The sequence below is a fragment of the Coffea eugenioides genome, unplaced genomic scaffold (assembly GCF_003713205.1).
Source record: "Coffea eugenioides isolate CCC68of unplaced genomic scaffold, Ceug_1.0 ScVebR1_1592;HRSCAF=2468, whole genome shotgun sequence".
In the NCBI taxonomy this organism is placed as follows: Eukaryota; Viridiplantae; Streptophyta; class Magnoliopsida; order Gentianales; family Rubiaceae; genus Coffea; species Coffea eugenioides.
This window is the reverse complement of record NW_020862006.1, coordinates 3,344-28,748: the sequence shown is the minus strand read 5'-3', so window position 1 is coordinate 28,748 and position 25,405 is coordinate 3,344. Positions and strand designations below refer to the sequence as shown.

At 35.3% G+C, this 25,405-nt stretch overlaps 2 protein-coding genes across 3 annotated transcripts; one reads left to right on the top strand and one right to left on the bottom strand.

Moving 5' to 3' along the window:
- The first annotated feature begins 16,155 nt into the window (after nt 1-16,155).
- On the top strand, nt 16,156-22,355 carry LOC113755578 (phosphoinositide phospholipase C 2-like). 2 transcript variants are annotated; one of them, XM_027299550.1, is made up of 9 exons: nt 16,156-16,815; nt 19,140-19,336; nt 19,557-19,692; nt 19,777-20,022; nt 20,145-20,377; nt 20,834-20,951; nt 21,350-21,502; nt 21,584-21,670; nt 21,890-22,355. In XM_027299550.1, the coding sequence occupies exons 1-9, from the start codon at nt 16,495-16,497 to the stop codon at nt 22,181-22,183; spliced, it is 1,785 nt and encodes a 594-aa protein (XP_027155351.1). In that variant the 5' UTR covers nt 16,156-16,494; the 3' UTR covers nt 22,184-22,355. The 2 variants fall into 2 exon arrangements, with proteins under 2 accessions (XP_027155351.1, XP_027155350.1); XM_027299549.1 differs by having other exon boundaries at nt 20,139-20,377.
- An 81-nt stretch (nt 22,356-22,436) lies between these two features.
- Nucleotides 22,437-23,532, bottom strand: LOC113755579 (rhodanese-like domain-containing protein 10). The gene is made up of 2 exons (XM_027299552.1): nt 22,967-23,532; nt 22,437-22,796 (listed from the first exon to the last, which is right to left on the bottom strand). Exons 1-2 carry the CDS (start codon nt 23,431-23,433, stop codon nt 22,595-22,597), a joined length of 669 nt encoding a protein of 222 aa, XP_027155353.1. The 5' UTR covers nt 23,434-23,532; the 3' UTR covers nt 22,437-22,594.
- Between the last annotated feature and the right edge of the window lie 1,873 nt (nt 23,533-25,405).

Below are 25,405 nucleotides of genomic sequence, written 5' to 3'. Positions count from 1 at the left end.
GGAATAAAAATGCAAGGACATATTTTAGAAAAAATACATGCATTTCATAATAAACTAGAAAATAAAAAATAATTGCAAAGATTTTTGGGAACATTAAATTATGTATCAGACATTGTCGGCAACTTAGAGCAAAAAAGAAAAGAACTACAAAATTTGCTGAAGAAAAATAATTAATATGAATTCTCTGAAAATCATATACTTCTAGTAAAGAAAATAAAAGAGCAATGCAAAAATTTATCATTTTTAACTCTACCATTTGATGAAAATAATCTTATATAAGAAACTGATACTTCAGAAAAAGTATGGAGTATAGTTTTAAAAACAGAAAATAACCTATTAGGTAGATATGCATCAGGAATATTTTCAGAAATAGAAAAAAGTTATCACATAAGTGAAAAGAATTACTTGCAGTAATAAGAGGATGTCATAAATTTTATACTTTTTTTATTACCTAAGAAATTTAAGTTACGAACAGATAATTCTTAATTAACAGCATTTATTAAAAATAATATTAAACCTTTGCCTCAAAATAAATGATTAATTAGATGGCAAATGGCATTATCTGAATTCATTGTTGAAATTAAACTAATAAAATTTGATAAGAATTGTCATGCAGATTTTCTCACTAGAGATGGAAGGCCTAATGAATAAGCAAACAATCTTTTTGAATAAAATCTCAGAGTTATCAAGAAATGAATAAAGAATTTTTTGAATTTCTTATCAATCATGCCGAACAAGGCTAGAATATAGTCAGCCTTTACGACAAAATTGAACCATTATTATATGACCTATTCAAAAATGATGAAATGGAAAATCTTCCCCCTTAAATGAGACAAGACGATTGTCAATAGATTGAGAGATCTAGAATAAAAATTTTCAATGATGGAATATATTTGAGACTAGATTTTAGCCGGAACCAGACATTTCAAAGGATACCCATACTCGATAATATAATTAATGAGCATCCGCTTGTTTCTAAATACAATTCACTTATGAGAGAATGATATGATTTACTGTGAAGACTCACAAAAATTTATCTATTTTAAACTCCTAATTCTAGTTCATTTAATTATTTAATTGCCTGTTTGCCCCGAATATTATTTTCTAGCCTCTTTAGACCTAATTACATGGGTCTATAACTTAATTATATTTTTAAAGTGATTTGTTTCAAAATTTAATTTTTGGAAGCTCGTTAAGTGAGAATAGCGATTGCGCGTTTGGAAACAATAACCGTTTTGGGCGGCAGTGAGCTTGGAAAATTGGAGACATGTACATTGGTCTTAAAATAGGTATTTTTATGTTTAAGTGTTCAAATGTTAGTTAGTTATATTATCGTTATAAGAATTTCTCGGAAGGTTCACTTTATCGTGTAAAAATCGGAAGTACGCTTTTTTACGCACGCGATTAATTGAGGGACTTAACACTTTTATTTTTAGACCATTAAGAGTGAATAATAATAGTATGAATGAAAGTGCATTGGAGGTTTAGTGCACTAGTGAAATAAACTCGAGAGGAATCGAGCACAAAATGCGCGCGTGCGCGCACTAGTCACGGTTGACTTTTGTGCACAAAGACCCCAACTATCAAGCTTCCTTTAAAAGCTAACTTCACCAGATTTTTGCTCTCTCTCTCTTGCTCCAAACAGCCGGCCAAGGAGGAAGAAAAAACAGCTCCAAATTCTTCTTCATTTCACCACTAAATCCTTCACCAAATCACCTCAAACTTCAACCACATTTTGCTAAGCACTTGGCGATCAAGATAAGCTAGGAAAGGAGCTGCCTCTCACGGGTTTTCTTCAGCTCAAAGTGACCGAAATTTCTGTCTTGACCATTTAAGAAAGTAATGATGATCAACCCCTTAATTCTTGATTTATGGAAGTTAGATTACACTCATGAGCTCTTGGATTCTCATGGGTAGCTTTATTGATGTTGGAAAGTTGATGTGTGGGCTCTATGAACTCCCACTATGGCTTAATGGACTAATTTGTTGTGTTTTGATGATATTAATGTTGGTTTAATGCTTAAATTAGTGGAAATGAGTGATATTATGGATGAAAGTTCAAAGGGGAGTGAGGATGAAAATTTTCCATTTCTGCCCCTGTGTTGTCCGTGACCCATAGGGTGATTTTTCGTGGTTCTAATGACTTGTTTCTGATTTATATGTGTAGTATAAGTTGTGTAGAAAGTTTCATCAAAAAATAACGTGATTTGGTTGGCCAAATGTTGTGTTTTCGGAAATCAGTAAAACTGGAAATTTTTCCCGTAACTGCTATGGCAGTGTTTTTCAAACAGCTATAACTTTTTACTCCGATGTCGAAATCGAGTTCCGTTTGTGGCACTGGAAACTTGACATTCCAAGATTTCCAACGGTATAAAATTCAAGTTCTGATTCCACCTGAGTAGTCCATACCAATCGTTTGAACATGACTGTCCTGTTTCACGTCTACACTGGGAGCTCTGTTTTGAGCAGCAAATTGATGCTCAAATATGAGCTAGCTGTGGACAGATTTTGAAAATGATTTATTCTAAGAAATTGTACCTTTATAAATCTAGTTTTTAACACCATGAACCACGCTCAATTCTGAGTTGAATTGAGTGATTTATGACCAAATTTCGAAACTGACTTTGTGGGAGAAAACCCTCATTTTGGACAGATTTGTAACCAATCTTGACTTGAGACTTGCTATTCGAAATTCTTGGTGTAAATCACCTACCAAATGTATCTTGGATCATTATTAGACTTGGTTATCATAAATGAGATATGTTTTAGGCATTTTTATTGGCCAAAGGTTTGAGGAAAAGAAAACTAGAGGTGCAAGGCAGCTTTGCCTTGGAGATTTGGAAACTTTGATGGTTTTATTAACCAACTTCCCGAATGAATTTTCCTATGAAATTTGGTAGAGGAATAGCCCTTATAAGGTAGGATGATACTACCAAAATTGGTGCCATTCTAATTCCATTTCAATATTCAACCAACGTTCCAAAGTTAGCAATTTAAATCTGGAAAATTGGCCCAACGGTCTCATTTTTCAGCAAATTTGAGCCGCCATATCTTGGTGCTCACAACTCCAATTCTTGTTCTGCTTGTTGTGTTGTAAAATTGAAATGTAACTCTAATTGATTTCTAAATTTCAGAGGCTAGTTCGCATTGTGTGAATTATGCCGAATTTCCAAACTTTGCCGAAAATCAACCCAAATCTGTCTTGGTATTCCAAAACTGCAACTTGAAGCCAAAATTCGAATGTCTTCCAATTTGAATCATGGAAAAGTGTCTTCTAGGAACTTTTAGTACTTCGGAAGTAATTTCCAACGGTACCAAGTTTTCCAATTTTGGACCTACTGAGTGCAAGATCTGATTTTTCTAAGTTTGACGCGCAAAGTTGAAATTTGCCGATTTCTTAGAAAATGGAATTTTGAGAACTCGTTATTCTTTCTTGATAATAATTCGTCACTTTAAACTCGATTTCATGAAGGAAATAAGTTTTTCTTATGTTAATAAAATCTCACTTTTGAACCTTTATTTTAAGTGGCTAAGGTTCTTGGTTTGAGGTATGGACTAGTCCAAATGAGTGTAACTCCTTTCTTGATTAATACGTGATTGTGAGTGAAAAATACTTGTTAATTGCTTCAGGTGCTCAAGTGAGTCTTGAAGAGAATTCCGGAGGGGACAACTAAAGATTTTCTCGCTCAATTACTTTTGAATTGGTGAGTGTCAAGTGCATGACTTGCCGTGTTTACTTGATTTACCTGTTTATATACGTGAATATCACTTGATGAGATGAGTGTGTACTTTATCGCACTCGATCTCCTTTACTTGAACTTTACTTGCATTAACTTGGTTTTCAAAGTCGATTTGAGTGAATCTCGTCGACTAAAATATACTCGTTTTCGTGTGCATGTCGTATTGTTGTGCGTGTCGTGTTGTCGGGTGGAGTGAATCTCCTTGACTTATGGGGACACCCAATTCTCTTAGCCAATCTTGCAACTCGAGCCGGCATGGGCTTGGTCGGGAAGCTTGATAAACCAAGAGAATAACAAAATATAACTTGATCTTTTGAGATCTTGTTCGGCATACTCGTGGAATATCGCCCTTTTCGTGCGTGTTTTAAAAATCAAAACTTGATCTCTTGAGATCTCGTTCGGCATACTCGACGAGTATCGCCTTTTTCGTGCGTGTTTGGTTTCGGATCCGAGAGGGTGGAATGTTGGCCGGATGAAGTAATAAATGAAGTTTCTACGGATATAATACCCACCCGGATGACAGAGTATCATCACGAGGGGGTATCGGATCGAGCCGTGGCGAAGCAAGTGGAAAATAGCTCCTGAGAGCTCCTGCATCCTTGAATTGTTTCTGTTTACTTTTCTCACTCGAATTGTAATTTACTTGAATATTGGGATTGTTACTTGGACAACGTGTTTGCATGTGTGTTTTCTTGGCCTCACGAGCAATTGCTCACCCCGTAGATTTATTTTCCTTAGCAGGAATGGATGGAATGAAACTCGATGGAACCCTTTGGATGTACTTTTGTATTAGGGTTTCAAATGTAATCGACTAGACATTTTGGCTGTTGTATATATTTGAGAATTGATGTATCTTTTGGATCCTGATGTAAGAATTGGGTAACGGATGTATTTTGAACTCGTGGTGAAAGACTTGGATATTCGATTATGGAAGCGACTTTTCCTTATTTGACTAGTATAAATTGTTATATATTGTTAAGTTTGAATCGATTTGTCTCGAGTCCTGGCGAGAGTTGGGCAGGCATTCCGCGGATACCCTTGAGTTCGCCCTTGGGAGAAGTGGGGGCGTCACATTTACAAAATACAGAAACATATTACATGGATTTCACAAAAAGTTATTCTTGGATGAATTGTGTGTAGGGATGTGATAGCTATGATAGAATTACGGAGTAATCAGTGCTATATACATGACTACTCCTAATTTTTCTAAAATTTCCAAACTCTCTCGGTGGATTCAAGAAGGAGTAAAGCATATTTATCAAAATAATCTTACATATGGTTTCAAAGATATTTTAATGCTCAAGATTATTTTAACTGGACTAGATTTTAAAGATTCAAATAGATATGATCCCTTTCATTAAATCTAAGTTATGAAATTTGATCAGTTAGACATAAAAATTTACCTTCAACGAAATAAATATGAATACTTTTCTGAAGACAAGATATATTGAAGAACCCTTGAAATATAAGAATTGTTCTGTAAAATCTTGAAAGTACATCCAAATGAGGTTTTCGTACATATGGAGAAAATGGAGCATTTTCTTCAATTATGACTACATATGCAAGAAAAACTGTAGAGGCAGCAATGAATTATTTAAATTGAAAAATATGCTTACTTGAAAGTGGTCGGATAAAGTCTAGCAACAAAGCAATCAAAACTTTATGCAGGATGAGAAAACATAAAAATAACAAGTGTCCGACTTGTACTAAGAATAAAAAAAGAAGATAAGGACACCGCCTAAACCCTAAACTAATGAATTAATAGAAATAAATAGACTTGCAGAAATAGAGGAAATATTTTTCGATGAAAGTATATTTATCTTTACAGATACATAATACGAAATAAATAGTAAAGCTAAGTGAGATAGAAGAAGAGATATTCATTCAAAAAATAATAAATATATTCTTAACAAAATTTTAAAAAGTAGTTTTTCAATAAATTCTTATAGTGAATTTGATGTACCTGTATTAGAAAAGATAAAATTTTATCTAACAAAACACCATATGCTCTATGGAATAAGTCTCAAAGAAAAAGTGCTAGAATATAGCCTTACTACCAATAAAATAATGATTCCATTATTATCTCAAAAAGATATTTACGACAAATTAGAAAAAATACTAGAGAAAATAAGAGAATGCATAGGATGGATTCATATAGGTTTTATTCAAATAATTATTAGATCCACATTTAGAGAAGGACTAAATACTCAAATAGAACTTGCTATAGTTGACAATCGAATAAAAAATAGGGAAGAAGTAACCCTTGGTATTCTTAGAGGAAACCTTAAATATCAAAAACCAAATTTTAATATATATCCAAAAAAAATTTATAATATACAGGATAAAAATTTTGATACGACACTTTCCTTAATACAAGATTTCAAAAGAAAAGGTTTCTTTTGAATGGAAATAGACCATTCTCTATTACATATATGATTGCTTATTCTTTATCAAATACTTATCATACTGAGAACTTTTCAAATACTGAATTCATAGATCTCCCTAAATTATTTGTCAAAGAAGAAAAAGTATATCCTCCATAAATTACTAATATAGAAGTAAATGAGGAATTTAATCTAGATACAGGTCGAAAACCCCTACTAGATAAGCCAAATGCATTGTTACCCAAATTATCCCACACAAGAAATATGGTTAGAAGTAGTTCACATCGTTTTCCAAAATTAAATACCAATCAAAAAATAATACCAAGTTACAAAATAGAAACTAAATATTGGAATGAAAAAATATGAAAACTGTAATATTTTAATACATACAGGTGTTAATGGAAATTATAAATCTCATAAATTGGTTGAGAACTCATCTTTTTATCAATTACAAGATCCTTATCAATATACAAATTTTAATGGAGAAACCCATGAAATAAAGGAAACTGTAGAAATAGAAATTAAATTAATAGGTAACCGAATTCCTATTCGACTTCTAGTTGAAAATGAAGGATTCAACGATTCTCTTGAAATAATGTTGGGAACAAGATTTTTAGATTCAATATCCTCCTATAATATAACTATTAGTGGAATAGTTATTACCCCCAATGATAAAAGATATATGCTGAAAGAAAATAATGAGTCAATATAGTATTTATATACCCATAAAAATACGCTATAAAGATTATAAAGTTGATTACTTTGTAGCATATACTGATAGTGGATCGGGAACATATTATGTAAATCTATATGTTTTCCACCATAATATCATGAAACCTTACCTGATTGAACATGTATTGATATTTCTAATAACCCTATTACTTTAAATTTTGAAATAGCTAAATCACAAATATTACTTGGTTCATTTCTTGTTAAATGTCCTCCATTTTACTTCTTTGATATAGGACTAAATATACTCTTAGGAAATAATTTTCTCCAAATATTTCATAAAGTTTTATTCGATACTTTACAATTTCAAATATATTTTAAAACTCCTTATGGCCACTGAATCGTCGTTTCCTGGTTTAAATATGCTTATGCCTGCAAAATTCCTATAACTTTTCATTCTCGCGTAGGTCAGCGTAGTGATATTGAATATTCAGAAAAATAAAAAATACATAAAGGAAACCCTATGTGAAAGACAATTACATTTGAAACAATTATAAGTAAAAATCATATCTACTACCTTAGAAGGCATAAAAGAAAAATTACGATTAATTTATACAGAAAACCCTCTAAAATTTTGGGATAAAAACCAAGATTATGTTGAAATAAAACTCAAAGACAAAAATAAAATAATTGGGTTAAAGCTTATGAGGTATAATCTAATTGATCAAGATGAATTCAAAAAATAAATTAAAGAATTGTTAGAAATATCTTTAATAAGAGAAAGTAATTCTTCCCATTTTTCACCAACTTTTATGGTAAGAAACCATACTAAAATAATAAGAAATAAATTTGGAATGGTTGTTAGCTATAAACAGTTAAATAATGAAACTATATTCGACAGATGCTTTTTACCATATAAAGAAACTCTCACAAACACGAGTAAAAGAATGAAAAAATATTCTAAATTTGATTGCAAGAGCAGTTCTAGCAAATAAAAATGCATCCTGATGTATTAAATACACAGTTTTTAGTACTTTTGAAGAATAATATGAATGGTTAGTTATGTAGTTTGGATTCAAAAATGCCCCTCAAATATATCAACGAAAGAAGGATAAAATCTTTAAGAATTATCCTTTCTTATATGTACATATTGATGATATCTTAATAGAATCAGATTCAATAGAAGAGCATTTAGAGCATTTAAATATATTTGCTGATGTATGTCTAAAACATGGAATCGGATTATCAGAGAAGAAAGCAAAATAGGATTAAAAGAAATTAAATTTTTAGGTTTAGAAATAAATGGTGAAGGAATAAAAATGTAATCACATATTTTAGAAAAAATACAAGCATTTCCTAATAAACTAGAAGATAAAAAATAATTGTAAAGATTTTTGAAAATATTAAATTATGCATCAAAGAAAAAAGCAAAAATAGGATTAAAAGAAATTGAATTTTTAGGTTTAGAAATAAATGGTGAAGGAATAAAAATGCAATCACATATTTTAGAAACAATATAAGTATTTCCTAATAAACTAGAAGATAAAAAATAATTGTAAAGATTTTTTGGAACATTAAATTATGCATCAGACTTAATCGACAACTTGGCATAAAAAAAAAAGAACTACAAAATTTACTGAAGAAGAATAATAAATATGAATTTTCTGAAAATCATATAACTCTAGTAAAGAAAATAAAAGAGCAATATAAAAATTTTTCATTTTTAACTCAACCATTTGATGAAAATAATTTTATATTAGAAACTGGTACTTCTGAGAAAGTATGGAGTGCAGTTTTAAAAATAGAAAATAACCTATTATGTAGATATGCATCATGGATATTTTCAAAAACAGAAAAAAGATATCACATAAATGAAAAAGAATTGCTTGCAGTAATAAGAGGATGTCATAAATTTTATTACTGTGATACCCCAACTTTTAAGATACTATTGTTGTTTAGCCTCAAAGAGAATATTACGGTTTCTTTATTTTATTATTTTGTTTTACAGACTAGAAACCCTAAATTCTAGAAATAAAGTCTAATCAAAACCCTAGTTTCATTTGTGATTGACCGTTTTCTCAAATTTCTCATATTTCAACCGAAATCCTAAATTCAATTTATGGAATTGTAAAATCCCTCACGTTTTCTTAAAAATGCCCTTTTAATTGGAAATTATGATTTTATAATAGCCCTACCATCCAATCACCCCACAATAAGTGCAAATGAACATGAAAGTAAAGGTTTTCACTTTTCGTTTTCAAGTTGGAACAAGTTAGGGTTTTCACGTTTTTCCGTAAGGTGATTTTTCGGTACGGAGTGAGGATCAAATTTGGTAGGTACGAGTGACTTTTGGATGAGGAAATATTATATGATTTGAAGTGATAATAATAAGTTAGTGATTAGAAGGTAAAAACCCTAGTATACGTGATTTAAGAAAAAACGGCTCGAACCGACGGGTATCGATCACTACCGATTGAACCCACCACTTGACCACCACTTTCTTACTACCACATATCCTTGATATTTTTGCAAAATATCCCTCCCCCATCCTCAGCCATGTGGCCGAAAATTATGGCAAAAAATGCAAGGAAAGAAAAAAAAATTTTGGATGGCTTTGGTGGTGACAAGTGTCACTCACCTAGGGTCACTTGACCAACCTCTTGTCTTGTCTTCTTATCCCTTAATTGAGCTCATTTTCCCTCATTTCTTTCTGTTTTTGGCCGAGAGAAAGAGGAACAAGAGAGTGAAGAGAGTTTTCCATCTTCTACCTTGAATTTCACCATTTGAGTGCAACCAAGAAAAACTAAACCGATCAATCACTAGTTGGAAGCTTGGGAAGCCTAAGGAACCAAGAATATCAAGGAGAGGTGAAGGATCATCCTAGCAAGGTCTTGTCTTGAGGTATGATGGCTGATCAACCATTTCTTCTCCATTAATCATGATTAAGTTGGGTATTAATGTTAGTATAGTGCTTGTGATGCTTGTTTCAAAGAGTTTTGATGATTGGATGGATGACCTTTGAGTTAGGGTTTCTTGTGGGTTAGGTGTTGTATGATGCATATATGTGGTATATGATCTTGTAAAGGTAATAGTAGTGGTAGTTTCAAGGTGAAAATATGAATTATAGCTTGAAATAACAAAAATTCCAGATTTCTGGAAATCTTAGCTTCAGTTCTGTCCAGTTCTATTTCATCATGTTAGAGGCCGAAATAGGCTTAATACAAAAAATAAAAGTTGTAGATAATGAAATTTTATGGTTTCCTACAAAATTTCAGCCCAATCGGAGCAACGTAGCCAGTGAAAAGACCAAAATACCCTCACTGCCCTAGGATGCATCCAGTGATCCGTTTTGGACAGTTCATCCAATTGACCGTGTCTATTCACTATGATCCGTGCTGATTTAGCCATTTTCTAAAACATGAAAGTTTTAGTAATTTATCTTAGATTTTCAACGCCTCCAAGAACGCCTTAAACGGACTTTGGTAGCTTGAGATATGGCCATTTAAAGGTAGTGCGGTTAACTGGTCTATTAGTTGGAATTTGGTTCTGTGAATTGGGAATTTAACTGGGTTACACTGGAAATTGGACTGAGTGGTCTTCATCAAAATTGTATCCCTCTGTCTTAGCTTCGAAACGGTATAAGTTGCACCTCAATCCGATAAGCGTAGCCTCGGATGTGTCCATTCCACAAAAACACGTCAAATCTGTCTTTTATTAAACTTCATTTCCGCACATGCCATTAGCTTGATTTTTGTACTTGTATTACCTTGAGCCTATTGAACGGATATTGTGATGAATTTATATTGTGTATGACTTTGGGATTGGCTGAGGAAACTAATGAAGCCGTAAATGGTCGAAAAATTAGGTAAATACAAAGGGCATGCTGCCCAAATTTACGCTCGAGGACTAGAGAAATATACTTGCAACTTGAGTAAGGGTTAAGAGTGATTACCACTTGAACTATCTAGGATATTTGCGTCTTCTTTTTTTCCGAGGTATATAAGTAAGGATTTGGCCGAACTTGTACCCTTGAGAAATACAACCATGACTACTAGAAATACGTTTTCCTTGTACTTTCGACTCAAATGGCATTTCCAAGTATAAATGTTACAAAGTTATATAGTTTGAAAAGCGAGCGAGTGTTTCACGAATATTCTCCAAGTGAATTTCCATTTCTTGATTCTTATTGAACGAAACGTCTAAGTTTCGAACCTTAGTCGATTTTTAAAGTTCTGAAACAAAGTTTTATCGCAGATTTGGACTCCGAACCCGAGTATAACCCAGATGTGATTACTAGGGGCACTTCATTTTGGTGAGTGCTTCCAAATACCTGATTGAACTGGACACTTGTTTCCAATACTTGATCAATATGATTAAATGATATATGATTGGTTTGATCGGGCAAGAGTGTACTTTATCGCACTTGCCCTTATTTGATATACTTGTTTATTGTTGAAATTGATTTGATATACTTGTTTATGATGTGCGCACTTCCTGGAATTCCAGAAACCATGCGGCAAGTTACTCGAGTCGAGCCGGCAAAGGCTTGGTCGATTGGGTAACGAACCCTGGGTCTCTTGATTGTCGAGTGGAGTGATATCTCCTCGACTAATCGGTATACTCGAGTATTACCACCCGTGTTTATTGAGGATTGTAAGGCCCGAAAACAACCAATGAGACAAACATAAACAATGGAAAGATCACAAATGTAACAGTAAGTAAATAAAAGGAAAGGATTGCAAACCAATTAACTACCCAACTCCTCTTGAGCTTGTAGATTAATTGAAACAAGCTACTTCAAGTTGATGAATTACAATCACTCTTGTGTACAAAGGAAAGTTCACCTCCTCCTTGCCCCAAGCAGCACTCGGTCAAGCCAGGACGTTTTACTATCCCTCAGGACAACCCTCACAGAGCTACACTCATGAAAAATTCACTCACAAATGAAAAGCTTACAATGAACCTCACACCACTAAGACTACAAATATTCTTTTTGGAGTATTTTCTCACTAAAATCTCTCTAGATCTTTTGTATCTTCAGTGTGCCAAAGTTGCTTTCTCGTTCAGAATCGTTTGTATTTGAAGGGGACCAAAAATGGGCTTCATTAATGCTTCCAACGGATAGAAGGCAGATGAAGAGTCAGCTAGCCGTTGGGGACGTCGGACGTCCGACAGATTAATCACCGTCCGAAAATCAGCCAAGTTGTCGTTCGGACGTCCGATGGTATTTTATCGTCCGAGCTTCTGTGTCCGAACGTCGTCCAGAGAGTTATCAAATCTTCGTGGAATTTTTAGGACGTCCGATGAGATTGATGTGCATCCGAAGCATGCGTCCGATCCTTCAGGACGTCCGATGCTTCCTTACGAGCGTCCGACAGAGTTTCCTTCTTGATGTTCTTCATCCTTTCGGACGTCCGATCCTGACTATTTGAGCGTCCGACAGCTTCAGCATACTTAGTTCCCTTTCAATTGCACTTGATCTTTGGAACTAATTTGCTTCATAACTGAATAGATCTTTTAAGAGACATTAGTAACATCCATTTGTTTTGTAAACATCAAAAGATAGGGATCAAGATCAACAATCTCCCCCTTTTTGATGATGACAAAACAATGGATGGAAAGAAACAAAAATAAGTATAATCTCCCCCTCAATCATTGCAACCAAAAATAAGTATAAGCTCCCCCTCAATCATTGCAACCAAAACTTTTAAGAGCCAAACTCATAATCTCAGAATAACTCCCCCTTACACATTGCATCCATTTCTCCCCCTTTTTGTCATCATAAGAGTAAAAATCAACTACTATAATCCAGCAACAATAACAGAGAATTCAATATTCCAAGAAAAAATAGAGAAATGACAGCAATCACAGCAAATCATCATGAGATCAGCATTAATCTTTTATCTCTCTTTTTGACATCATATAGATTCAGTAGTATTCAAAGATATCAGCGAAAACTCAGATCAAAGTATCAAAAGAAAAAATATTATGAACAAGAATCACTGCAATGATTAGACAAAACCTCCTACTTGTTAAAATTAGCATCATGTCTAACTATCCACATGCATTTCATGCCTCTTCTCATATTCTTTCTCACATAACAATCACTATTCATGTGACCTTTTTGACAACAAAAATTACACATAACCAAAGAGTTATTTACATGAACAGGTTTAATAAATCTTACTTGTCTTCTCCTATGGATAGCAAACTCATTTGAATTAGAATTCAACCTATTCTTTTGAAAACAGACTTGTTTCTTGTGTTTAAGCAACTCATTTAGACCATCCATTCTTCTTTTCAAATCACCTTGTTCTTTTTTGAACAAATCACAAAGTTTTGCTTTTCTATCAAGCTCAAAATGTAAAGCAGTCTCACTCTTTTTGAAGTAATCATTTTCAGCAATCAACTTTTTATTTTATTGAAAAAGATTTGCATTATCTCGAAGTAAAAAACTAATTTTCTGTTTTAACTCCTTGTTTCTAGCATAAGATTCTTTCAAACTATCATGCAATTTTATAATGAAATGTTCAAGATCATCTTCAGTTTCATCATTACAATCAGATTGAGAGTTAGAAGATGTTACCTCATCATCTCCAATGGCCATGAAAGCCAATTGAGCAGATTCTTCTTCCTCTTCAATTTCACCATCGGAGTTGCATTCATTCCATGTGAACTGGAAGTTATTGAATCTGGGTTTTCTTTCACCTTTTCTCTTCTTCACTGGACACTCACTTGCATAGTGTCCAGGTTGGCCGCATTCAAAGCACTTGTCACCTTGCTTTTTGTTGGTTTCATATCTTCCTTTGTTTCTTGCATTGTTGAATTGATTAGAATCTGAATTGCTAGGTTCTCCTCTTCTAAATCTTTTTTTGTTGAGAATCCTCTTGAAACTTCTTGTGATGAGAGCAAGATCACTGTCATCATCTTCCACATCTTCTTCATCTAGGGAGGCAGAATCATCTTCATCTTGAGATGCCTTTAAAGCAATGCTCCTTCTTACTTTCGCATTCTCCTCCTCTTGCACTTTGGATTTAAGTTTCAGCTCATAAGAGGTTAGAGAATTAACAAGAGATTCAATAGGCATAGTATTCAAATCTTTAGCCTCCTCAATAGCAGTCACTTTATTTTCCCAATCATTGGACAAGGCATTCAGGATTTTTCTATTTTTCTCACCTAGAGAATATTCTTTTTCCAACACTTCTAAGTCCTTAATGAGGTCGTTGAATCTACAGTACATCTCATCTATATTTTCATGAGGTTCCATCTTGAATGATTCATACTTGGTAACCAGAATGGACTTCTTTTGTTCTCTAACATTCTCACTACCTTCATGAAATTCTCTCAATTTATCCCAAATTTCCTTGGCTGACTTGCAGCCTTTGACTCTAGCAGATTCATTTAAATCTAAGGCACAATATAACACATTCATGGCTTTTGCATTTAAGGTGAGATGAATTCTATCCGCAGCAGTCAGTTCACTTCTCATTTTTTGTCTAGATCTGTGAGTATTTTCATCTATAAGAGAGGTATCATAAGGACCTTCACTAATAATAAACCACAATTCAATATCAATAGACTGCAAAAAAATAATCATTCTTTCTTTCCAACTCACATAATTTGACCCATTAAACATAGGTGGTCTAATAACAGAATGTCCTTCAAAAAACATAGCATTATTGGTTGTCATTTTTACTCCCAAGCCGATTGAGCTTAATCTCTAGGAGACCAAGCTCTGATACCAATTGTAAGGCCCGAAAACAACCAATGAGACAAACATAAACAATGGAAAGATCACAAATGTAACAGTAAGTAAATAAAAGGAAAGGATTGCAAACCAATTAACTACCCAACTCCTTTTGAGCTTGTAGATTAATTGAAACAAGCTACTTCAAGTTGATGAATTACAATCACTCTTGTGTACAAAGGAAGGTTCACCTCCTCCTTGCCCCAAGCACTCGGTCAAGCCAGGACGTTTTACTATCCCTCAGGACAACCCTCACAGAGCTACACTCATGAAAAATTCACTCACAAATGAAAAGCTTACAATGAACCTCACACCACTAAGACTACAAATATTCTTTTTGGAGTATTTTCTCACTAAAATCTCTCTAGATCTTTTGTATCTTCAGTGTGCCAAAGTTGCTTTCTCGTTCAGAATCGTTTGTATTTGAAGGGGACCAAAAATGGGCTTCATTAATGCTTCCAACGGATAGAAGGCAGATGAAGAGTCAGCTAGCCGTTGGGGACGTCGGACGTCCGACAGATTAATCACCGTCCGATCCCATCGTCCGAAAATCAGCCAAGTTGTCGTTCGGACGTCCGATGGTATTTTATCGTCCGAGCTTCTGTGTCCGAACGTCGTCCAGAGAGTTATCAAATCTTTCTAAAATGCGGCGCTGGCTTCCATTTATAAATTAGAATTCCTTGAGAAAGTTGTAGGAAATGCGATGCTAGTTTGGATTTGGTTCCTTTCCAATGAATTCTCTATCTATTTTTCATAGCACATATCTCAATACATTACACGTATTTTCGTTTACTACGAACAGACATGATCATTTTAAATTCGACTAATTTTAATCCTTCAGACATGATTAATTTTTAAATTTTATTAATTATAACCCTTGTTAATAAATGAACGCATATAAGAAATGGAGATAAAATCCACTCGAGAGGAGTCAAGCCTGCGCTAGTCCATGCATCAGGTGATAACTCATAACATCAAGCATCTTTGCTAGCAAGCACGCAGTAACTCATTTTCACAACAACCAATTTGCTGGGGGTGACCCACTTGCCGTCAAGTGAAAAACACACACAAAGATTAAAAAAAAAAAAAAAAAGCCAAATCATGATTTAACGAATAAATTCCGTCCACACTGTGGAGGATGACTTTATTTGTCACACCTTGTTGTGTTTCACGTTGCAACTAACTAAAAGTTAGCGTTTTCCTAATCCTTCTGGGAGAACCCTGTAGTACGTACTTTGTCTTTTTTTTCTTTTCTAGCTAATTCGATCGCTCTCCACTTGTTTTTTTTTTTTTTTTTTTTTGTCGGACACAGGGGTCAGGGTGTCACTGTTTGTTCCATGTTATATATACTATATAATTAATATATATATCGGACTTAAGTTACAGCTGCTAGCTAGTCCGGCAATAGTTGTAGGAATGTGGAGGTGCGGTTGTGGACTCGGAAGAACTTAAACTGTGTTGTAAAGGCTTCAGATTCTCTAATTCGCGGTCCCATGCCAAAATGAGAACATCTGCTGCCAGATGTTTAGCACTTAAAATGTATAACCATCCGCAAATCCAGGGGTTGATATAAATTAACTAACTCGGACTTGTCTTCAAAAAAAAATAATAATAATAATAATTCAGATTTTGACCTAGGATTTACTTATCAGGCCTTACATAATCCTTGCCTTGGTCAATGCTGCTTCCCATACTTCCACCCTACATGTGGTATTGATGATGGTGTCGAGTATTATTATTTAATTAGCCTCACCAGTTTCAGCGTTCCACTTCAGGATGAGACTCTGAGAGAGAGAGAGAGAGAGAGCTCAGTTAGCTATGCTCGTATAAATAGTCTAACCTGCCCGTCGTCAAAAAGATACCATTAATCACATACATACGCCTTCAGGTTCAGGTTTTCTCGATCGCGCAATCATTTGGAAGGAAGTTACCGCGCGAGACCATCTAGGAAGAGATGTCAAAGCAAGCTTACAAGGTATGTTGCTGCTTCCGAAGGAGATTCAAGTTCAGAGAAGCTGAAGCGCCTGATGAGATCAAAGCTTTGTTTGGGAGGTACTCAGAAAATGGTCTGATGACGGTTGATCACCTGCACAAGTTCTTGAAGGAGGTCCAGGGTGAAGAGACGGTCACCATGGAAGAAGCAGAATCTGCAATGGAATCCATCATCAAAGACCTCAAACATCTCCACGTCTTCCACCGCAAAGTTCTCAACCTGGAAGCCTTCTTTCGGTACCTCTTCGGTGATGCTAATTACCCTCTCATCTCCTCCAATAAGGTCAGTATATACCATGAATGACTTCCTTGCTACCTATACCACCTTCTGCTCTGTGTAGTAGCTCATCAGGAAAATGATCGTTGTAGTTTTACGTGCTGCATATATATCTGCTTGCTGTAGCTGTTTTGTTCTCTACAATTATAATCACGAAATGAAATCTAACGTATCCATTAATTATCTGCTACGCACTGTAATCGGCCTGCAGAAACCCATTAGCTGATATAATGATATAATGAATCATGGGAGGGTTTGGTTGGATGGTAAGGTGGGAAAGCTGTAAATAAGACCTTCCACTTACTAAGAAGAAAGTAAAAAAAGAATCGGAGCGAGTCAGGCTGAGCAGTGTCTCCTTTCCACTATTGACTGACGGATTCCAGGACCTGTCAAAAGTAGAATTCCAATCTTCCTTGAGTGTCTGAGGGTTCTTCATTAACTGTTAGGCTCTCGTATTTTGGTTGGTTACTTCTTTTTTTTTTTTTTTTTTGTTGACGGAGTGGGTGTCGGGTCGATCCTTACGGGCCCGACTAATCCCACTCCAACCAGGAAGGAAAGGCCCATCTCTCTGAACACGTTAATCACGGGACTCGAACCCTTGCAGGCACTGAACATCAGCTTCTAAGAAAACTTGCTGAGACCAACCGAACTGCCCCATGAGAGGCAAATCACAATTGTGGCAAATTGGTGGGATCCACCAAAGCCTTAAAGGCTTGGTGGTGGGCTGATGGCTGTATTTTGGTTGGTTACTTAATTTCGCTTTTTCCAGAATGCAATTGCTTGCAGATTGGATTAAGCATGTGAGTTAAAAAAAAAAAAAAGAAAAAAGAAGCTTGAGTCATACGCATAGGATTTTCCATAAAGTAGTATTCAAGAACACTCAACCGACAAGAGGATTCACAACGTTAATTAGTTAAATTAGAAAAAGAAAACAATGTGGGATCAACAATGATTGTTCTGAAACTTGGTTACTTTATAGATTTATTATAAGTCTCTTATAACTTTATATATATATTTTTTAATATTGTCTCATATAACTTTACTACATCACTGTCCACCGACAATTGTTTTGAGAAAACAAAGGGTAAAAAACAAAAAAATCCTCTAGTAAATCTATTATACAGAAAAACCTCCCCTGGTTTTAAAACGTATAACACGACATCTCATATTTTGAACTAAGTTGTAAATATGACGGAATCCGTTAAATTTAACGGAAATGACTTATTGGAACTTAAAAAAATTTTATACTTAAATTTTTAACAAATATACTTGTTCTACCCCTTAATCCTCAATTTTCTTTCTCTATAGAATAAACAAATGATTTTATTGAGCTGTCTTTTGCTTAATTATATCAGGTCATTTTTGTCATTTCGTCCATTTCCGTTAAGTATAACGGATTCCGTCACATTTACAATTTAGTTCAAAGTATGAGATCTCGTGTTGTACGTTTTGAAACTACGGAAGATTTTTCCGTATATTAGATTTATCAAGGGAACTTTTTTGTTTTTTATCCAAAAACAAATAACCATTGGTTCAAACGCAACTCCATAATTTAAATTGTTTTATGGTGTCTGCAGTTTTTGGATAGTTTGTTGGACAATTGGACCCATTGCAGTAGGATAATTCTGTTACACGAATTCTAGGCCCATAATTTTTAGTTTCTGCATACATTATGTGGACCAACCCAAAAAAAAATGAAAAAGAAGGCTTTGCGGCGCTCTATGTTCCTCCTCCTAGGCCGATATTCGGCTCTAGATCAATCGTTTTTTACAGACCATCTTTTGTTCCCATTGCTGGAATCAAAAAGAAAAAATTAACAAAAAAAAAAAAACTATTCACTTGAATCGAAAAGAAAAATAAAAAAACTATTGCAAATTTTGTTACGATTTCAAACATTAAACAAAAAAAAAAAAAAACTGTTGGTATCGTAACTGGCGAGTCCAACTGACCGTACCAAATGATCTATCTATGGTCTAGCTCTCCTCATTCTTCAGCCGTTCTTAACAATTTGGCAAATGCAAATTTCTTACTATTACTCAACGCTCTGAGAATGCGAATTCGAATGTCGATTCCAGCATCAGGTCACACAATCGTACGAAAGACAGAGCATGAATTCGTAATTCGAAGATGTCCTCTGAAATCTGAAAAGAAGCGACGGTCCATTTTGTATTCAACCCATCTGCATGCATTTTTCTTTTTCGATAGTCCTTGCCTTGGTATCCATTAATAAAGAGCTACTACAACAAAACTCTTACTCTTATATGATGAGAGCTTATTATTCAGAGTCGGCAAGAAAATGATTTCTTTGTTTTTACTCCCTTTCACCCCAGGTGCACCATGACATGACTGCTCCGCTGTCGCATTATTTCGTGTATACGAGTCACAATTCCTACCTGACGGGAAACCAAATCAGTAGCGATTGCAGTGATGTCCCGATTATAAAAGCACTGGAGAAAGGCGTAAGAGTTATTGAGTTAGATATGTGGCCGAATTCCACTAAAGACAATGTGGATATCTATCATGGGAGGTATGAACCACTGCGAACTTCTCTTGCTTGTCAGAACTATCTAACAATGGCAATGAAGCTAGTCAAGATCCTCTGCAACATTTAAAGCTGATTCGATTCACCCTTAAATCCAGTTCTATCCTCATGAACAATTTTCCTTTAATTGCTCTCGCTTTCATGGGAGTGCTTGTTCAAGGAGTTCTAATTATGTTACGTTACCGCAAATGTTTGCAATATGCAGGACGCTAACAACACCAGTGGATCTTATCAAGTGTTTAAGTTCGATAAGGAAGCATGCTTTTGTTGCGTCTGAGTTTCCAGTAATTTTAACTCTAGAGGACCATCTCACTCCAGATCTTCAAGCTAAAGTAGCAGAGGTGGGTACGAGTCTTCCCCCTAATTACTTGGTTGATGCTCTCGTGTTTTGGTCTTTTTGTAACCAATTTTAGGTTCAATTGTAGATGGTCACCCGCACATTTGGAGATGTACTCTTCTCCTCGGGGTCCGAGTGCTCCTCGGAATTCCCCTCTCCAGAGTCCCTGAAGAGAAAAATTATCATTTCAACGAAGCCCCCAAAGGAGTATCTTGAAACTAAGAGCATAAAGGAGAGAGATGATCACTCTCGCAAGGCAAAAAATTTGTCAGAAGAAGAAGCCTGGGGAAAGGAAGTCTCAGATATTGCAGATCACTTAAAAATCCGCAATGAGGTAGATCAGATATTAATTATCTTGCATTACCTTAAACATCCATGCGGCAAAATCTCGTTCTTTTGGTACACCAAAAAATTATCAGTTGCTGGTCTGGGAACATTCAATGTTTTTAGCTGCAGAACGAACCAGATGATGGAGAATTTCAAGATGAGGAAGATGCTCATGAAGATATTCAAGAGCTCCAGCAAAATGCAGCACCAAAGTACAAGAATCTAATTGCAATCCATGCACGAAAGAGAAAAGGTGGGATCAAAGACTGGCTGAAGATAGATCCTAACAATGTTACACGTATCAGCTTGAGTGAAGAAAAGTTTGAAAAAGCCGTATTATCTCATGGAGGAGATATTGTCAGGTATGGAATTTGTTACTCTAGGATGTGACTATGTTTTGGTGTTCCGGGCTGAGAAGTGAGAATACCATTAGACCAGCATTGTAACTACTCATCACAAAAATTTTTGTAAACCATTTTAACCTTCTCATGGTTCAGCTTCTAATGTTAGAAAGCTTTTTTATTCTTAAAGTAATCATAAGTATGAAAATAAAGTTGAACTTGGCAAAAATGTATACGATGTACTGATTTTTGAGCTTGTTATGCTGACAAGTTTACTTATGAATTCCGCCATCAAGTTCATTCGTGTTCTGTAGTTACGAAATGCCATCTCAATACTGCGGGATATAAAATTAGCCACACAAAGATCATGTACATTTGACTGGTTAACTTTGTCACAATACGCATAGCATCTGGTGCAGAGGAGATAGGGATTCATGTATGACAAAAGCATTTGATTTGGTGATTGCTTTCCTATAGGTTCACTCAGAGAAACTTGCTGAGAATATTTCCAAAAGCTATGCGGCTTGACTCCTCAAATTACAATCCCCTAATCGGTTGGACACATGGAGCTCAAATGGTCGCACTCAATATGCAGGTTCCTTGACAATTTTTGTTATCACTTAACAGTTTAGATATTCAGTTATTTGGGTGGTCCATCCATGCCTCTAGGCAGAAACACGACCTCATCCTTGGCATGAATTTTTATGCACCCAAAGCAAATCGTATCTTGTGAGGCTAGTGACTGAAAACATACGTATTTCTGGGTTTCAGTCAAATAAGCCTTCGTTCTTCTTTGGAGGTGGGAGTTTGTAGATACAGGATATAACTTCGTGTGGTAAGGTTCGAGATATAACACCCGAAACAAATTGAAGGAACAGTGTGCACTGCAGTGTGAACTCTTTTAGTTGTTACAGGACTCGGACATATGTGCACTGCCATAAATTCTTGTGTATGTTTTCCGTTTTCCAACTACCAATATTGTATCTATGCCAGGGATATGGCAGGTACCTTTGGCTGATGCAAGGATTGTTCAGAGCAAATGGTGGGTGTGGCTATGTGAAAAAACCAGATATTCTACTGCAGATTGGTCCGCACAATGAGGTATTTGATCCTAAAAGGGCTTTGCCTGTGAAGAAGACTTTAAAGGTACATATCTGCCATAAGTGGTCTCAAGCAATATCTCATGATTTGTAAGCTTTTCTAAGATTCACATTGGTTATATATCAGGTTAAAGTTTATATGGGTGATGGATGGAATTTGGACTTCCATCACACACATTTCGACATGTATTCTCCGCCTGACTTTTATGTGAAGGTAACCAGACCCTGGTTTTTAGCAAAAAATTCCTCTTATCATTTGACCATAATTCTTCCCCAGATACTTGAAAATACAAATGACTGTATTCATGCTGCTTTTTGATGACCGGCAAAAAACTAACAACAAAGAAAAATTCATGTCCCCACCTGCCCAAAAAAATAAAATGTTCATGTCCCATGCTAAGTGCTTTGGTGCTACCGCATTCTCCATTTGTAGGTTGGAATTGCTGGAGTTTCTGATGATTCAGCTGTTAAGAAGACCAAGATAGTGGAAGACAACTGGGTTCCGACATGGGAAGAAGAGTTTGAGTTCCAGTTGAGGGTTCCAGAACTTGCATTGCTCCGGATTGAAGTTCACGAGTATGATATGTCAGAGAAGGATGATTTTGGAGGCCAAACCTGTCTTCCTGTTTCAGAGTTGAGAGAAGGAATCCGTGGTGTACCTCTTTACAATCAGAAGGGAGAAAAATACAAATCCGTGAAATTGCTCATGCGCTTTGATTTTCTGTGAAATCAAACATCTGAAAAAATTTCCTTCAGAAACCACTTATAATTAAGCTGAATAAGGGGGACCTGATCCTCGGTGCAGGCACTGTATATAGGGATTTGTATCTCTTTTTTTGCAGTGAACTTTGGTTCACATCTATTAATTCATAAGAAAGCTGCCTTTCCACCTTCTGATACCCCATACTCTCGATCATGTAAAAAATTAGTCTTGTTCATGTGCAAATCATCTATTGGTTGCTCCACTCTGTACTAACCAATTGGTAAAACCCCGAGCTTATTCCATTTAAGCTCCAGTCATGGAGTAATTGACAAAGGAAGGTTAAAGGGACTGCAGTTTGAGCTACAATGTCATCACTCAATGAGCCAAAAAAAATATATATATAGAATTACAGACAAGGATTTGAAGCCTGTTGGATTAACTTTCTTTTCCCACAGCTTGTAATAGAATAAGTAATTTAAGAAAGTAGTACGAGACACCCCCTATCGTAGCAAATTGCAGCTTCTCAGTTCCTTCAACTGCCGAGAAATCATTATCTGCGGCACGACTAAATCCCCCCGCCAACCATGCCAAGTTCTTGTATCCTTCTCCATGTAATCTTGAAGCGGCCATCATAGACCTGATGGTGCAAATTTGAATCAGTACTCGGTAATATGTCAATTTCGCTTTTCCTATTACGAATATATATATACTGTATATATTTCACATCCACAATGAATAATGATGGCCTTAATTTCCAGCTAGTTTTACTCTATATTTCACATCCACAACGAAAATGCTACTTATTACCTTAGACCTTCTCCACATGCTAAGATAATCTTGGCATCCTTATCAGGAAGTTCTCTCTCCACTTGCTTGACAAAGTCGGGATTAATCATGGTCAAGTCTTGGCCGGTCCAGAGTCCGATGTAGCCAAAATGTACCCACTTCTTGAGGAGAGTTATAGGGCTGTTGTCCATGTCCTTGACAAACAACGGCACATGAACTGACCCTGCAACGCGTGCCTTCTGTCTCTCCCACTCCGGCCTAACGTCCAGCAATGCATAGCCTTCCGACTCTATGACCGCGGCAGCATCTTTTGGCAATATGGGACGCACTTCGCCTGACTGTATCAGCTGCAGAGCCTTCCCGGAAACTGCATTCACTCTAATTCTTTTCAAACGTCGAGAGTTGGTGAAGACTGGTAACTTGGGCTCTTTGTCATGCTCGCACTTCAGAGAGGAACCCTGGAGCTGCAGGGTCAGTTGAATTGCCATTCCCAGTTCTCTTATCTTGAGCCAGAGCAGTTTTACTCGTTTTGGAATTTCTGGAAGTCTATCCTGAATGATTAATTGGTCCCCATTTCCCTCGCGAGGATGGACCTGGAGGCTGGAGCCCGCCCTCAAGTCCTGCATATTTTGTTTTTCTCCCTTGCCGTTTTCACTTATGAAGTCTATATATATGTAAAGCATATATTTTTCAACTGCTTCGTTTTGGATTTATGAACATTTACCGTCAAAAGTCATAGATTTCTAATTTAAACTTGAGCTCTAGAGGACTTAATTAAGATACAAAACCAGTCATTTAAACGCAAACTTTCACAATCATTCCCACTTTTTGTATTCGATTTGGTCACTTTCTGGAATTTAATTTTGATTTTTGTATTAAATTTGTATTTGGACCCTAATTAACAAGTCGACAGGGCACTCACTAACAAAATATTATAAAATGAGAGTTTAAATGTCTAAGAATTTCAAAAAGTTGCGGATTAAAAATTGAAAAATTGTGATGTTTTGCTTGTTCTTAAAATATGTGTTGTTAGGGGAAATAATGTGGTTGTGTTAACAACAAATAAACAGGAATTAAAACAATTTACAAACGACAATAAAAGCTTACCTCCTTTTGTCATTTAAATGGTTATGATTTGAGGTTGGCGATAACTGATTATTCTAATAAGTGCCTAGCACGAGGTTTTAGTTGTTATTTATTTATTTATTTATTTATTTTTGGTAAGTATATGATTAAAGCCAAAAGGTTTATGAAAATATAGGAGATAGTAAATGTAAGTGTGTATATTTAAAATATTATCTTTATGTATTAAATTAAAAGGTCACTAGAAGGCATTTACAAAAATCCTTTGGAAATTTAGGGTGGGGTAAAGAGTGGATCATAACAAAATTGATGATGATATAAACATTTATAGATAAAAACTAACTCGAGCATTTATCTTTTTTATTAGTTTGGATTATAGTTAGTAAAATATAAAAATGGTAAAATACGAGTGTTATACATACGCAAAATACTTTTTAGAAGTATGATTAAAAATTTGGGGTAAAAATACATCTTCAACAAAATTGTATATATAAAAATTCGTAAGTGAATAATATGAATATATTTGAAAATTACGGAACTAAAGCAGCGATAAATTTTGCAATGATTTTCCAAAGATTATACTATATTTATACTAATTTTAAACCTTTTTATTATTGTATGAGTTGTTAAATTTATTAAAACTAGATCATTTTATTACTCCTACCTCTCATTTGGTACGCGAGAAAGATCAAAATAAAAAGGCCTTTTCTTTTAGGGACCATTCACACGTATTTCTCATGGAATTATATGTAGGAGTATAAGATCTACAAGAATTATAATATATGTAGCTCTTATTTTTTTATATATAAAACTTAAAAGGCATGCCATTATCCTTACTAAAATTTTAAAATATTTAAAAAAAATTGAAGTATCATTCGTGGTTTAGTATGTGTTTTAAATAATTCGTGGTATATGCGAATATTTTTTGGAGCATTTTTATGGTGTACAAAATATGAAATTTTTGTGAATAATAGATACAAACATGTATTATACGAATATTTACTAACTAGGGCTTGGATGGGAAAAACATCATACGCCAGTGACGCGACGGGGCAGGCGTTTCAAAGCCAGTTTGGTAGGCAAACTGCTAGTCTCGGCTCTCGAGTAGCCATTGAGGGCGCAAACGAATCAACCAAATACTACGGAATACCCAGGCAAGGTTTGTTAAGACGACCAAGAGTATGAGTTTCGTTTCAGACAAGTGAGGAGTGAGGACCTTGGTCCGCTAATCACTCTCCCGCAAAAAGGTTAATTCCCATTCACATCCAACTTATACCAAGTTTCAAACCTCCCACTGCGCCCTCCCTCCGTTCTCCCGTGATTCTAGGCGTCTTCTAATTCACGTTTCTCGGGGCAGAATCAGTGAGACCATCGTTG